This window comes from Homarus americanus, unplaced genomic scaffold (assembly GCF_018991925.1).
Source record: "Homarus americanus isolate GMGI-L3 unplaced genomic scaffold, GMGI_Hamer_2.0 scaffold52512, whole genome shotgun sequence".
Classification (NCBI taxonomy): Eukaryota; Metazoa; Arthropoda; class Malacostraca; order Decapoda; family Nephropidae; genus Homarus; species Homarus americanus.
Window position 1 is genome coordinate 5,032,003 of NW_024735442.1, and position 16,057 is coordinate 5,048,059.

At 41.5% G+C, this 16,057-nt stretch overlaps 1 protein-coding gene across 1 annotated transcript in view; it reads left to right on the forward strand.

The window, feature by feature from the left end:
• Positions 1 to 15,577, forward strand: part of LOC121871011 (E3 ubiquitin-protein ligase RNF13-like) — a gene marked incomplete at its 5' end in the record, with an annotated part of 191,475 nt that extends 175,898 nt beyond the window's left edge. The window contains 2 exon segments of the mRNA XM_042373066.1: positions 4,644 to 4,778; positions 14,088 to 15,577. Of these exon segments, the coding sequence (XP_042229000.1) occupies positions 4,644 to 4,778; positions 14,088 to 14,257 (305 nt within the window).
• Between the last annotated feature and the right edge of the window lie 480 nt (positions 15,578 to 16,057).

The following is a 16,057-nucleotide window of genomic DNA, read 5'->3' on the forward strand; positions in this document are numbered from 1 at the left end:
CAACAGGTTTCTGTTCTCACCCGCTCTCTTCCTTCATTTTATCAATGATTTACTTCACACTACAACTAATTCTATCCATTCTTACTCTGATGATTCTACTCTTCAATCTTCTTCACATTTTCCCCTTCCCCCTAACTCTCAAACTAGATCTGTTTCTTGAACTGATATCATTACATCTATCAATGCGGATCTGTGCAGCATTTCCGAACGGGGAGGTAGAAACTTGGTTAAATTCAATCATAATAAAACTCAGTATTTACCAATTACACTTTCCAAATTAGATGATCTCCCACCAATCGCATTTTAGGACGCTATCATTCCGCCAAATTCTAAAATACATATGCTTGGCCTCACCATTTCCTCTTAATATGTCATGGAAGCCACACATCCTCAACATTGCTAAAGCTGCCTTTTGGTGTAGATGGTAGGATGAAAGGAGGTATGACCGTTCAATAGTAAGCAAACATCAAGGAAACTGTGTGGGAGGCGAGTAGGATCATCATGACAAAGAAAGGGAACTTCATCATCCCCATTAAGAAACTGAGAGATGTGATCCGTTAAGGGTACATGGAGTGGGAAAATCTGGAGTAAGAGTGGGATGGCGGACATTAAAGTCGCCAAGAGCAAGAGTGGGAACCCCATCATGGAGGTCCAGAAAATCACTCTTGAAATGAACATCGACTACATGAAGGGTCTGGTCACCAAGAGTAAGGGAGACAGAAAGTAATTCAGACAGGGGTCCATGTGAGTCAGGTGAGGTGAGACGAACAGATGGAATGATGTTATGCACAAGGGTGAGGAGGCCACGAGCCTGTCCACAGTACTGAGGCAGGGTGTAAATAGTGTAGCCAGAGAGGTGGAGTGGGGAGTAACATCATCTGTGATGGTTTCCTGAAGTGTAGCAACATCTTAATGGGAGAGCACAAACTGGACGAGGTCTGTCCTGCAAGGTCTAAGTCCCTGGATGTTCCATTGTAAGAAGAGGAGGGAACGGCCTCCTGTGTGAGATGAAGAATCAGTGGGGATAGACGGCTCTCCGGATGAGGTACCAAATTCAGTTGAGGATATTGGAGAGGGAGGAGTTGGAGAGCGAGGGATGGATCCTCCATCTCGGGAGAAAGAAGGAGGCGGGTCACCAGGGCTTGCAAAGTGCCCCCTTTTTGGGTCAGGGTGTCCTGAATGAGTTGTTGTTGCCTCTGCACAGACGCAATTGTCTCCACAAACGAGGTGAGTTGGGCAGAGAGATCTTTGATTTGCTTGGAGTGGCGATCCAGGCGGAGAGTGACTGTTTCCATAAAACCAACTTGGTGTATCTGTGCAGGAGTTGGAGGTGGCGGCGAGGATTGGCGAGGGCCCTACTGGGCAGGAGGTGGTGGTGGTGGTGACGGATAGGGACGGTGAGGGCTCAGGTGAACAAGAGGTGGTGGTGCTGTTGAGAGACAGCGGGGGTCCGGGTGGGCAGGAGGTGGTGGTGACTGTGTGGCAGGGGCGGCAACGACCTTGTTCCAAGAAAGGTTGGGATAGGGAGGCAGGGGAGAAAGGATGGGTGGTTATGGGTGATAGGAGGGATGGTAGGGGAGAGGAGATCAATGGGAAATCCTTGGTGGATGGAAGAGGCGATGGTGGATAGGAGTGAGGTTTGGTTGACGGACTTCGTCAGAGACGAGGGCGGCTGGAACATGGTAAGCTTTCCATGGGCGAGTGCCAGGACGCTGTGGGCAGTTGACATTCCAGGCGCGGTGACTGCCATGCTAGTTGACACACCGTGGAACAACTGCGATTTTATTCTGAATTTTCGATTTGCATTCCACTGTGTCGTGAGGACCTGCACAGAAACCGCAGGCGACCATCCTCGTGCACTCCCAGGTGCAGTGTTTCCACGATTGGCAACAACCACAGATTTTCGGGGTTCCGATAAATCGGTCGAGAGGACAGTTGTGAATAGGTCCTTCATACACTTTCAGGGGTGTGGGTCCCACCCACCAGCCGATGAGTTCGTTAGATGGACGTTTGGAGACTGGGTTGATGCGGCGCTCCATGTCGAGTAGTTGTGGCAGAAGAAGGCGAAGATCATGGATAGGGATCTCCCAGGGTACGGAGCGAACCATTACCTTGGTACGACGAGTTTCTGGGGTGATGGTGGTGAACTTCAGCATCACCTCCCCCTGGTGAGCAGGAAAGCCCTCTTGAATGAGCAGGCATACAGTCTCGTCCGTTTGTGTGGTGACTATTACGGCTGTAGGACCTCGGCGGAGGGGAAGTGTTGAGTCCTGAAGTGGAGAGCAGTGACAGAAGAACCAGGTCTTTCGTGTGCTCAGAGGCAAGTCCGGAGGAAAGGCGAGACGACGAAGGCACAACGGGGCAGGGAGACAAAGGAAATCTCCTATGTCCATCGTCGGCGGAGGGTCGGTCATTGAGCCACATGTAAGCTCACTCGGGGACCCCGACGACAGAAGGAGGTCACCCTCTACAGCCCTAGACGGGGTGCAAGGGGGAGCCGTAGCCCCTGCTGGAGACCGTGACTTCTGAGGTTTCTGTTTCTTAGACTTGTCTTCAAGATGAAAGTCGTCAGCGTCACTTGTCACCTATTGCCGCCGTCTCCAACGAACGGGAGCGTTAAATGGCGGGCACAGGGCACGTTGGCAACACTGCAGTCATGTAGATGGTTTGGCTTGTTTGAGGTGGAGTGGTAAAGACGTCACTGCTACGTCACACTTCACATTGCGCATGCGCAAACTTGAAAATCTTCAACCAGAGAGACCGGGTGGTAAGACGAGATGTTTTTATCAAACAAAAATGACATAAGTCCAAAACTTAAAAAAAAAAAATTAGATGCCACATTGCTGATAACTGGGTCTTACTAAAGTTCTCCGCACAGACTGGGATTAGTAGACTTCCTAAATTCGTCAGAAATAGGACTTTTAAGGAGCAGTCTCTTACCGCCTTTGTTGACACCCACGGCACTCATGCGTATTCCATTGTCAATCTGATTATATCATGGGTATTTTGAGCCCATATTGAAGTCATGCGCACTTGATATTAGGAGATAATCTGAAGTAAATAGTAAATACTTTTAACTATAAAAAATGCCTAAGTACAATACTGCATTAAGGAAAAGGTATTGGAATTTTCTGGTGAAAAGGGCGGTCTAGACCCCCAGGACACCCCCCATTTCCCCTGGTTCTGCCCTTGAGGAGTGACAGAGGCTTTATTGGGATGAAACTGAAAATGGTGATGATGGTGTAGATGCTTCAACTTGCACTTTAATGTTATGTAAATTTACCTTTACCTTGAACCGATTAAACCAGCCCTTACTAGCAACAAATTCTTCCCCATCACTTTCATCACCATGTGCAGCCTTCAAGTCAGTGTACAAGCTTCTCGCTTTGCCTTTTCCTGAACCAGGGCTAGATTTAGAGGCAAATGCAGTTGATTTTGATCTTCCACCCATATCACTAACAATCTTTCTATTTCAATTGTCAGTCAACTAATTTGTTTTGTTGTCACAGTTGATTGGATTGGTGTTGAGGATGCAGTTCATGCTGGTGCACCGTCTCTGTATAGTATTTTCTGAAGCCCACACCTGACACTATTCACGTGAAAAGGATCTTCGTTACTCAGTATGAAATGAGAAATTAATCTTTCTTCGTCAGTAATAAGTTCCTGTAATTTTGTCTAAAATGACATAGGAGCTACAAAATCAGGTGGAAAAATTTCTTGCGCAAGCTGCACTCTTATGCATAGACTTCTCTAAACACTATTATGCACACACTCAATGTTTCCTTATGTTCTTCCACACTGTGGTATACCTGATTATGGATTATCAGCTACCTTCCATCTCTTCAAAATATTTATTACACACACAGATGACATGTTGAGAAGGAACTACTGTACATCAACACCAAATTCTTGATGGTATGCCCTTTGAGCTGCCTTGGTGGAGCACTTGTTCTTGAAGAAAATATCAACAATAGGAGAATGCTGTTGGTTTGTCCACCAATTCATCATGAAAAATTTAACCCTGTATCTTGAATCTGAATAAAGAAAGAAAGAATTGGTTTCACTAATACTATACTGTATGTACTCTGGAAAATGAAATGATATGAAATGCCTACACTTCTTTTGATGGATCCTGTAGTTCAATTTTAACCTACAGAAACAGCCCTAAGTGATGTAAAACATGATCATTGTCCTATTATATTTTCTTCCTGCAAGCCATCTTGGGGGGTCATGGGAGTCCGGACACCCCCCTTCATCAGAAAATTCCAATACTTTTTCTGTAATGTAGTAATGCTCAGGCATTTTTGTATAGCAAAAAATAATTAGTATTGACATCAGAATATCTCCTAATATCAAATGCACATGGTTAGGTTAGGTTTGGGTTGGGTCAGGTTAGGTTAGGTCAGGTCAGATTTAAAAAAAAAATTATGGGGGTGGGAGGGGGGGCTCACTGTGTTCACCATGTTCCCCCACCCACATCTTAATGGACTCCCCTCTTTTGATATTCCTGGTTCCGCCCCTGCACCCTCCACTACAATGCAGTTTACTGGATTCAAGGTCATGACACCCATTCAAGATTGATGTATTTTATTTTGTATTGCTCTCTTATTCAATATATAACCTAATTGGCATCAATTTAACAGAGCACAAAACAGTGGTGGAAAAAGCTGCTTCATGTGATGTAGAAAGTGGAGGTGGTGAGTCTGTTCAGTCGCCAGAAGAACCTCCAGCCACCGTCGATGCCATTGTTCATGACTCCACCAGACCTGCCTTAACAGGTAAGTTATACACCTACTCAGCATATCTTTTCAGCTAATTAAGATGTTAAAAGTCATTTTTGTGTCCTCTATAAAGCAGCAACTTGTTGAAAAATCTCATTGCCTCATGTCTTATATCTTCTGATGGTGTATGTTGGATATATGTGTACAGTAATATACCGGTCTGGATTTACCAATGCAGTTTTAAGTACAGTATCCATGTTTTATATTCTGAATACAATTTTACCAACCGCATTAGGTTTTAAGTATCCGCTGGTGACATTTAGTCCAGCATGGGAGAATGTTAACTGGATCAGGCCTATCTAGTGGTTTATCTTTTTCACTTCATTTTGCATTAGTAACTTTGAAAACAATTTCCTACACAGTCTTTCTACAACCTGGTAGTATTCATCAAATAACCCTCAACCAGCAGCTAAGGATACCCTATTCCCCCCCCCCCTTAAAAAAATGCAAAAATACAGGTATCCCTCGAGATACAAATAGGTTCGGTAAAACATTTATTAAGTGAATTTTCGTATCTTGAATAAAGTACCATGGGAAAAATAGGGTTCAGTTCCCTACTGACAAAAATACCCCTATATCATACCCCAAAAAACTAATGATAAATAGTACACAACTACTAAAATTTACTACCTAACAAATGAAAATAATTAATAAAACACAGTTGAACTTAGGTAAACTTCCTTAAGGGAGGGCGTAATACCCACGTGGGATGATGGGAAGTTTGTGTGTGGAAGAACTTATTTTTCGTACATAAAATAATATACAGTGGTTCCTCGGTTAACGAGCACAATTCGTTCCAAAAGGTTGCTCGTTAACCGAAAAATTCGTTAACCGAAACCATTGTTTCAATGGGTTTTTGGGTAATTGGTTCCAGCTCACCGAAAATTGCATAAAGTCAACAAAAAAGGTAGTAAAGTACACTTACTTTGAGGTGTGTATGTAGAAGGCTCCTGGATGATGATGCTGATGTGAATTTGAAGTGGGAGGTGGAGGAGGAGAAAGGAGAAGAAAGTGGAGGTGGAGGAGGAGAAGGGAGAAGTGAAGGAAGTGGAGGTGGAGGAGGAGAAGGGAGAAGAGAAGGAAGTGGAGGTGGAGGAGAAGCATTTTACAGTAAAAGTCCAAAAATCCGGATGCCAGAAATCCGGACTACCCGAGAATCCGGACTTTTCGAAAACTGATTTTTTTTTTTTTTTTTTTTAGCAGGCTTTTGTGTGTATGTGCGCATGCGTGAGCGCCACAGCTGCACAGCGACAACAAGCGACCACGTGGTCGCCAATTTAAAACGAGCAATCAAACTGTGACAACATACCGTTTATAGGTCGACCCTGATTTTTTGATCAAGAAATCGTTAATTTATGATATTCCTCGTTTATAGTTTGACCCACGTTTTTGAGGGTAATGGAACAGCAAAACCTTCAGTAAAAACACTCTATGTCCTATAAACTGAGGCTCGCCGTGCCTGAAACACAAGTGCCGAAGGCAAATTGTTTACCATTTATTATTACGACACTTTACACTGGAACGCAGGTAGTTTCAAGAAAAATATTGTATATTTCCATTCAAATATTTATTCAAGTCAATTAGGAGGGAATATTATTGTAATGCAACAGTTTTTAACTAAACCATTCGAAAAGCGATTTCGGTAACATCTTTTGAACGAAAGAAAGCGAAAGTCATTGTTTTCGTCACGATTTTATCCCACTTTCCACTGTAATACGTATGTAATTTTAGCAAAAATATTACATTTCGTGAATATATTATATCAAGCACAGTATGAATAGAATATCATTGTAATATAACAGAATTTTATCCGAAAACTATTAAAAAAACGAGTAACATCTTTAGAACATCGGAAGCTTAGGTAAAGTCTTTTGTTTTCGTCATGTATTTTTATCCTATTTTACATTGAAATACATCACGTTTCAGCAAAACTATTTATTTCCAAGAATATATTCATTCAGGCGCAGTTTAGGTAAAATATACGGGTGATGTAATAGTTTTTTAACTGAAAACGATTCGAAAAACACGTACCCTCTAGCCCTGTTCAAGGAGAGGACTGGGAGAAGCTGTTTGGTGCTGCAGACAATGACAAGGAAAATGATTTTGATGGATTTTAATGAAAATATTCAGAAATATGGTATCGTAGTATTTATTCAAGTCAATTAGGATAGAATATTATTGTAATACAACAGTTTTTTAACTGAAAACCATTCGAAAAGCGATTATGGTAACATCTTTTGAACGAAAGAAAGCGAAAGTCATTGTTTTCGTCACGATTTTATCCCACTTTCCACTGTAATAAGTACGCCATTTCAGCAAAAATATTACATTTCCGTAAATGCATTATATCAAGCACAGTATGAATAGAATACCAGTGTAATATAACAATATTTGAGTCTTACTCTTTCCATTTACAGAGTACTGTACAAGCCCATAATAATGGCTCCTAAAGTAGATAAACTTCGTTGTGTGAAGAGAAAGAAGAACTCGTTGAAATTGAGTGACAAACTCGAAATAATTAAGAAACTAGAACGTGGTGTGAGCAATACTGTTCTAATGGAAACATACGACATTGGAAAGTCTACAATTTATGATATAAAAAAGGCAAAGAATAAAATTCTAGAATTCACAGCTTTTTCATTAAAACTGCTCATTTTGGTAAATGAAGCATGCTATATTTGCTAATGAATAAACTATCAAAGTGTACCTCTTTATCTCTTCTTTATTCCTCCTTAAATTTGAATTTTAAAAGTACTGCCTGAGAATCCGGAAAATCCGAAAATCCGGACCGACCCAAGCCCCAAGCAGTCCGGATTTATGGACTTCTACTGTACTGCTTCTTGGAAGGTGAGTCACCTTCCATGAAAATGTCAGGAACCTCTGGACTGACAGATTCTCCAGCAGGAACATCCTCTCTCCTTCTTGAAGTGGAAGGCTGAGGGCTAGCATCTTTTTCCCGCTGCCTTTTACTGAAGAAACTGTCAATACTTGTTTGTGGGGCATCTCTCCTCCTCATCATTAACTGATGTTTGAAGAAGGAGACCACTGTGTCCTCAACATTACACAAAGCAAGTTCTGCTTTTTCCACATTAGGGTACCTTGAAGCCAGTTTCCTGAACTTCTCCCAGTAGTGAACAACATCTTTCAAATCTGAAGTAGACATATGATCATCACTTTCCTTTTCCTCCTCACCACTGTCAGCCTCTAACATCTCATCCAGTTGCTGCAAGTCTTCAGGAGTAAGTTCCTGCTCATGAGACATCACAAGCTCTTCTCGATTAGCATCCTCCACTTCAAGGCCCAATGACTGATCAATGGACACAATCTCCTGGTCCAACTCTGCTTCTTCCTCAAATCCCTCAAAATCATGGACTACTGATGGCCACAGTGCTTTCCATGCAGAATTGAGGGATCTAGTGGAGACTTCTTGCCATGAGGACACAATCAATTTTACAGCCTCCATGATGTTAAATTGTGTCTTCCAGAACCGTGCCAGTGTTAGTTCAGGATCAGTGGAAGTTGCCTGATGACACCTCCTGAACATTTTCTTCATGTACAGCTTCTTAAAGTTGCTAATCACATTCTGGTCCATTGGCTGTATGATTGATGTAGTGTTGGGAGGCAAAAACAACACTTTGACAAAGTCAAATTGAGACTCCTAAGTGCTGGCAAGTTGAGGGTCATGACCAGGGGCATTATCCATAAGGAGAAGAGCCTTTAAAGGAAGTTTATTGGTGGTTAGGTAGCTCTTCACAGAAGGGCAAAACACCTCAACTGCCCATTCATTAATGAGCTCTCTTCTCATCCATGCCTTACGGTTGGACTTCCAATAAACTCCAAGCCGTCCTCTTACCACTTTTTGTTGCTTGAACACCCTGGGGTTCTCAGAGTGGTAGACAAGCATGGGCTTCAGTCAGAAATCCCCTGTAGCATTGGCACCAAGCAATAGAGTGAGACGGTCTTTCATGGATTTATGCCCAGGTAAAGAGGCTTCATCTCTGGTGATGAATGTCCTTTTGGGCATTTTTTTCCAGAACAGCACAGTTTCGTCCACATTGAACACTTGCTGTGGAAGATAATTTTCTTCATCCACCAGGTCTTTAAAGTCCACTATAAATTTTGCTGCTCCTTCCTTATCAGCACTGGCAGCCTAACAACACTAAAAATGGCACTTCTTTTCTTAAATTTTTTGAACCAGCCCTTGATGGCCCTAAACTCTTCAAACTCTGTGCCTGAAGAACCAGGTTGATCTGCCTTTAAATGTTCGTAAATCTCCCTGGTTCTTTCACAAATAAATTCGGTCGAAACTGAATCACCTTTCATTTGTTTTTCCCGAATCCAAATGAGAAATAACCTCTCTGTTTCTGATATTAGGGATCTACTGTACCTTTAAACACTCTGGTATATTTGTCTCTCTCTTTTACTTCCTTGAATTTGTCTTTCTGTGAAAGAATTGTCGACATGCCATATTCTTTGCTAAGCACATATGTTCTGATGCCTTCTTCATGTTTCTTAATAATTTCCTGTTTCACCTGAATTGAAATCGCTTTTCTTGATTTCTTGGGACCCATGCTGGATTCAAAAACAATTTCAACACTAAAATTTTTAGTTTCATTGCTGTAAATAAAGAATATTTTCTTTAAATCAACACTGCACTGCATTATATATCATCAATATGGAAAATAAATTTCAAAATGACCAATAATTTCACTGTAAAAACGGAAAACATAGTTTATGTTGGAGAGTCTGAAGCAAGATGTTACATCCACTGAAAAGACACAGAGACTGATGCCTGTTTGGTGTGTTGAGTGGCTGTTTGGCATGCTAAAAACTAGTTTCTCTGTACTTCAATTATGTTAAATAATTTTTAAAATTACTAAAAATTTTAATATAAGACTTTCAAAATTATTGAATAGTACAAACGTCTTGATATTTACAAAAATAGTAAGGAATTTAAACCCTAGAACCGATTACTGTATTGGCGGACTAATACGACAGCTCGTGAGCAAGCGAAAACATGTTGAGGGGCACTCGTAAGGAATTAGTTAATCGAGGGATTGCTCGTTAACCGAAGTGAAGAATCTTATGGAAGGTAATTTGTTAACCGAGGGATCACTGTACTGTATATACTGTACAGTAATACCATGGTTAGCACTTCCCCATAGAGTGCTGTTTTGTTATAGAGCTCTTGTTTGCATCTTAGAGCCCATGGAAAAAAATTAAAACTAGAAAAAATATATGTAAATAATTGTAGTCAAAAATTATGAGTCCGAACACTCACAACAAACCAATAGCAGCTGTCTTTCTTTTTACTCACTTGACCAATCAGCACCAAGCACTCTATGTTTACCCCAAACATCACCCTCAATCCTCCAACACTGCCCACAGTCCCCCAACACTGCCCACAGTCCCCCAACACTGCCCACAGTCCCCCAACACTGCCCACAGTCCCCCAACACTGCCCACAGTCCCCCAACACTGCCCACAGTCCCCCAACACTGCCCACAGTCCCCCAACACTGCCCACAGTCCCCAACACACCCACAATCCCCAACACCTCCCACAATCCCCCAACACCACCCACAATATTCCAACACCACCCACACACCCCAACACCACCCACACACCCCAACTCCACCCACACACCCCAACTCCACCCACACACCCCAACCACACACACCCTTCAACACTACCTAGACACCCTCTAGCAACACCCACACACACCCTCCCACACCACCCACACACCCTCCCACACCACCCCACACCCTCCCACACCACCACCCACCACACCCTCCACACCACCCACACACCCTCCCACACCACCCACACACCCTCCCACACCACCCTCACACCCTCCAACACATCCCACACACTCTCCAACAACACCCACACACCCTCCAACACATCCCACACACCATTCAACACCATCCAACACCACACATACACTACCACTTACTACTTTGCTGTCACCCGGAATCGAGTATGACGATCATTCAGCTATGATACAATGATATGAGTTATTAGGGATGTCACCTAGGTTGGTGAGTTCTGAGGTGGCTAAAGAGGCCAATACAGAACCGGCAGGGTCGATCACAGATGTTGCACATGTGGAGGGCTACGTCTTTCCGGTGTTAGCACTTGTCTGCCTCGTTATGCAGTCGGCCTAACTCCAAGCGTTACAGTGTGGAGTAAACGTCTGCCAGGTGAGGGGGTCGATTTGGCACTTTTTATGGTTTGTCTTAGGACTACCCTTATACCTTTTCAGTTGCCCGCCAGCATTACGTTTCCTATGCATTAGGTGACTGTAAAGTAGCTGTTTTGGCAGTCTACTGTCGCTTGTAGATAATCTTGTGACCTGATGTTGGCGCCCACTGTCTGGATGGCCGTCGTACCTGGGTGCTAATCCGTTACCTCACTACAGCTGCAGAAGTTTAGGACAACCACCACGTGGTCTGGGTAGGTCCTTCAGCTCACACAGGGTATTGGAGGTGGTTTTTGTTCCTCATATGATGTAGTTTGGAATTTATAGTTCCTCACCTGAGCAGAGTAGGGAGTCCTCATTTCCATCCTGATGTAGTTTAGAGTCTTTCTTGGCTTCTCATCCCATGTTGGTCATGGTGAGTGTACGGCGGACAGGTCCGTGTCAGTTCAATATTGACCTCTAAGCACTATTGTCACTCTAACAGTTGTTTCTTTGTTTCGAGTTGAAATTTTCACGTTGATATATCAGTTCTGGGTTGATCATCAATCTTTGCACTGTACTGTTGGTGGGATTATGTTGATAAATCTAGATGGGGAGGAGGAGTTGGGGAAGGCCCGACAGACCAGGCAGGCAGGCAGCTGTCTCCATGGTCTAGAGACCATGGCCGCGTGAGCGGGCAGCGCCGACGTCCTCACCCTATGAAGGCTGAAGACGCGTGTGTGTGCGCGCGCACGCATGGCGCTGCGTTGCGTTGCATTATTAATAATAATTAACGGTTTATTGAAAGAGCATGGCAGCCAGAAGGCTGAAAATATACAGTTACATAATTGGGGAATGGGTCTGTTGATTTACAAACAATATACAAGTGACATAAGTGATACAAATATGATATATAATAACTAGGTGGGGAGAAGCTCAGACTACAGGGCATTTCAATATACAGTCATCCCTTGGTTATCACGCCTAATTGGGACTGCGCCGAGTGCGTGATAACGAAAAACGCGATAACGAAAGTACAGAGCCTATGGAATTTATTCTAATTGGTTCCAGGCACCCAAGACTCAACACCTACTTAACCATTTTACAACCATTTAGACCCACTAAATATATATATAATGTTAGGGTACGCTCAATACTGTAGTCTACAAAACATGTAGCTATGCTTTCTTTATTTGAGTCCCTCGTCATAGGAGTCCGTTTTCTCATCGCTTCAGGACGCCTGAGTCCTCCGTTTTCTCTCAATCTTAGAGTGCACCCGAGACTTCGTTATTCCTTAGTAATGACACAGAATTTGAAATTGCAACTGGGATTGTAATTGTTGAGGCAACTTAGATATGTCTGATTATAGTTGGAACATTCAAGATCCATTGTGATTGATGTCGAAAGCTTAAACTGTCTTTATGGTTGGTAGAACTTGTCAAGGAAGTGAGTGTCAAGTCTGTCAGTATGAGTGGCATGTGTGAGTGCTTGTGTTTGTACAACCACTTTCAAGTTTTGTTACCTCCATCCATTTTCATCCATCAAATGTGTTTTTGTCAATTTGTAGGTGAAAGATTTAATCCTCAATAAATGTAGGTGAAGGAAGGGGGTAACATTACACCCAGAGGCAAATGCGTGATAACCAAATTCTCGGCCTGAAAAATGCGCTATAACGACAGGTGTGCAGATTTTGATGGAGGCGTGATTATGAAAATCGCGATAACCAAGTGCGCTATAACCAAGGGATGACTGTAGTGACAGTGCAAAAAGTAAGATTGACTGGGAGTGAATACAATGGTTGATTACAAGTTATTGATAATTTTTACAATTGTTGGGACTGTGCTGTTGTTATGGCGATCAGTTCGTGCTCGTATGGGCTGGATGTGGTTGTGGTGTCGAACAGCTATTCTCGGGCGAGGGATCTCGGGTGGTAGTAGGAGCCGGTGTTGAGGATGGTGCAGAAGCTTCTCACCAAATTTGCAGATGAGGTCGTGGTGATGGTTAGTGAGAGCCTAGAGGGTCAGTGTGTTGAGCACTTCTTGATATGTGGAGTAGGAAAGGGAGAGAATAATCTTGCATGCCCTCTTTTGCACTTTTTCTAGGTGTTTACATTGTGTAGCATTTAGGGAGGAACACCAGGTAGGGGAGGCTGAGGTGAACTTGGGAAGTGTGAATGTTGAGTAAACACTGAGGAGCTCGGGGGCAGGAACTCCGAGGGACTTGAGTCAGCGGAGGAGGTGGAAACAGAAACTGGAAGATTTGACAACTTCACTGACGTGTTGTTTCCAATTTAGTTTGTTGTCTATGGTGATCCCGAGGAGCTTAGTGGAATCTACATCCTGGAGTGTTTTGGGACCTAAAGTAATGGAGGAGAGGTTGATGTGCATAACCATGGTCTTGGTATGGTTGATGGTGACGGGGTTGTTGGTGGCCCAGTTTTGGAGACTTCAATAAATCCTGAAGGGCGGTATAGTCGGGAGCAGAATTGTTGATGCTGATCCCAATGGTGGAGTCGTCGACATATTTCCAGCGAGCAGGGGTTTGTCTTAGGGCATCATTGATAAGCATAAGGAGCATATTGGTCCCATCTTGGTGCCTTGTGGGATGCCACAGGTGAGTGACTGAAAGGTGGAGACAGCCCCTCGGAAGCGACAGCTTGGCGTCAGTTACTGAGGAAGTCTGTAAGCCATGGTATAAGACTTCTTCGAAACCTGAGGTCGATAGCTTTGTTGATGATTAAATTGTGGTCGACGAGGTCGATTGCCTTAGTGAAGTCAATGATTGCGACAGCTACAGATGTTTTTCGTTTCTCCAGATGGCGGTATATGTACTCGAGAAAGCTGACATGGCAGTAAGTGGTGGAGGAAGATTTCATATTACCAAATTGCTAAAATAGTGATTTTTGACAGTTGCAAAGTACTGTAATTTATTTTAAACACTTTAATTGGGTAACAGTCAGAAAAATGCATGGATTTGCAGAAAAATGGATGTCTTTAATACGAATTTACTGGGTCAAGGTGTAGAATCACAGGAATACTTTAAATGAGAGTTTAAAATTTGAGCAAGTAGATATTGAAGGAAAATAGATATTTGTAATTAAGTGACCATTTTATTCCCTTTTTTTAGATACATCAAGTTTGTCGAGCAACAATAGTGCATCCTCCCATGGCATTCCTCCAGGCCCTGTGCAAATTGCTGTTGATGTTGTTAACTCACCTCCGCCAGGTTCCTTGCCAGTGCCACAGCCTTCCCTCTCAACTGAAGGTGCAGGAGCTGAGCGAGATTATGTAGTTTAAAATAGATCATGTGAAAGAAAAGATCTGAATTGATCATGTCAAGATTAGTATCTTTGGTCTTGTTTTTCATTTCAATTCCTTGAGAAAACTTAAATTTAACAATTTTTGAATGTATACATTGTAAGTAACAGTTACATATTAGCCATAATAGGAATTTGCATTTTGTACGGTTTGTTTTGGGCTGAGAGAGAGTTGCAAAATTCTCAAGTGACATTGTGGAAATGTTAAGATATGTTTTGAAGCTTGGTTATCTTCGTAAAGATTTTTTTATACTGTACATGTATCTACTGGATATGGTACAAGTAATAGACAAAAATTACATGCTAATGTTAGTGAAATCATTTGTTGATCCAATAATTTAGGTATTATTCACAAGTACAGCGTATTATTATTATTGAATGTGAAATTTTTTATCAGTAAAGCAAGCAGACAAAACAAATCTCCCTTATACCAATTACTACATAGGTCTTGGTTACATTTTGAACCCTCACAAAGCCATATATAATTTTCTTCAGTGTGACATAAGAATTATGCCAGTAGATTAATACTAGTGGTTACTGCTGTATATCACTACAGTACAATGTCGGACATTATTGGAATTTTAAGTACTCAGAAATATGAAGTAAGAGCTAAACATCTCTTTCATCAGCTTCAGTTTTCAGTGTCAATATTTTTATCCCATGTTGGTTGTGAGGTCAGTAGTTCCTACCTCATTAACATGCAAACACCATCTTAGGCCAAAGCCTTTCGTGGTATACTCTGCCTTGTCTGTTAGGAATCCCTTGAAATACATTATGCATAACTTTCTTATTCAATAGACACCATAAAGTGTAAAGTTGTAACAAAAACACCATAAACTTGATAAGCTAAGTATTGTACTCTGTATGTTGGTCAATCATGAATTTATATATTTATTCACTTGATTATTTTTAGAGTAATTCTTTTACTTAAAGAATAATCCATTGTCTAATCGCAGTTACTTATTGTACATTTGAAATGCATAACAGTTTTGGATTTTTTTTCTCCAAAATCCACCATAACATTTAATTTCCATCCACTGCTTAAAACAATTTATTTGTGAAATAAAAATCATACAGTATCTTTCAGCAGTTTTCAGAAGGTGTGATATGTTTTACTTGTCTCAAGGTCCTGTTCACAAGTTCATGTTATTTTTTGTAAATATTATAAAGTAAGGAATTTTATAATTGATATAAGAAAATCATTGATGTGGAAATAGGGTAAAACATAGGTTACAGATGATAAAGCGACTTATATCCAGGTTATGCAGGATTTAAAGTGCCATTACACTCACACACACTCTTTCTCTCTTTCATTTTCTTTCATAATCAGAGTTGTATTAATTTTTTTACCAATAATTATTTATGATATATATATATATATATATATATATATATATATATATATATATATATATATATATATATATATATATATATATATATATATATATATATATATATATATATATATATATATATATATACAGTGTGACTGAGCACTTACCTTTAATGTAGTCAGCTGAATGCACACGGGGCCCCCATAATTTTCTAATTATACATGGAGACTACATTAACTGGAAACGTTTCGGTATAGAAAATGCACGCGTCATTTGGAAAAAAAAATGGAAAAATGGGTCACAACAGCGGCGGTCGTAAGTCCCAACGGTCATAAGGTCAGAGCAGGTTGTAAGTACCGATGGACGTAAGTCGGGGACTACCTGTGTGTGTGTGTGTGTGTGTATATATATATATATATATATATATATATATATATATATAT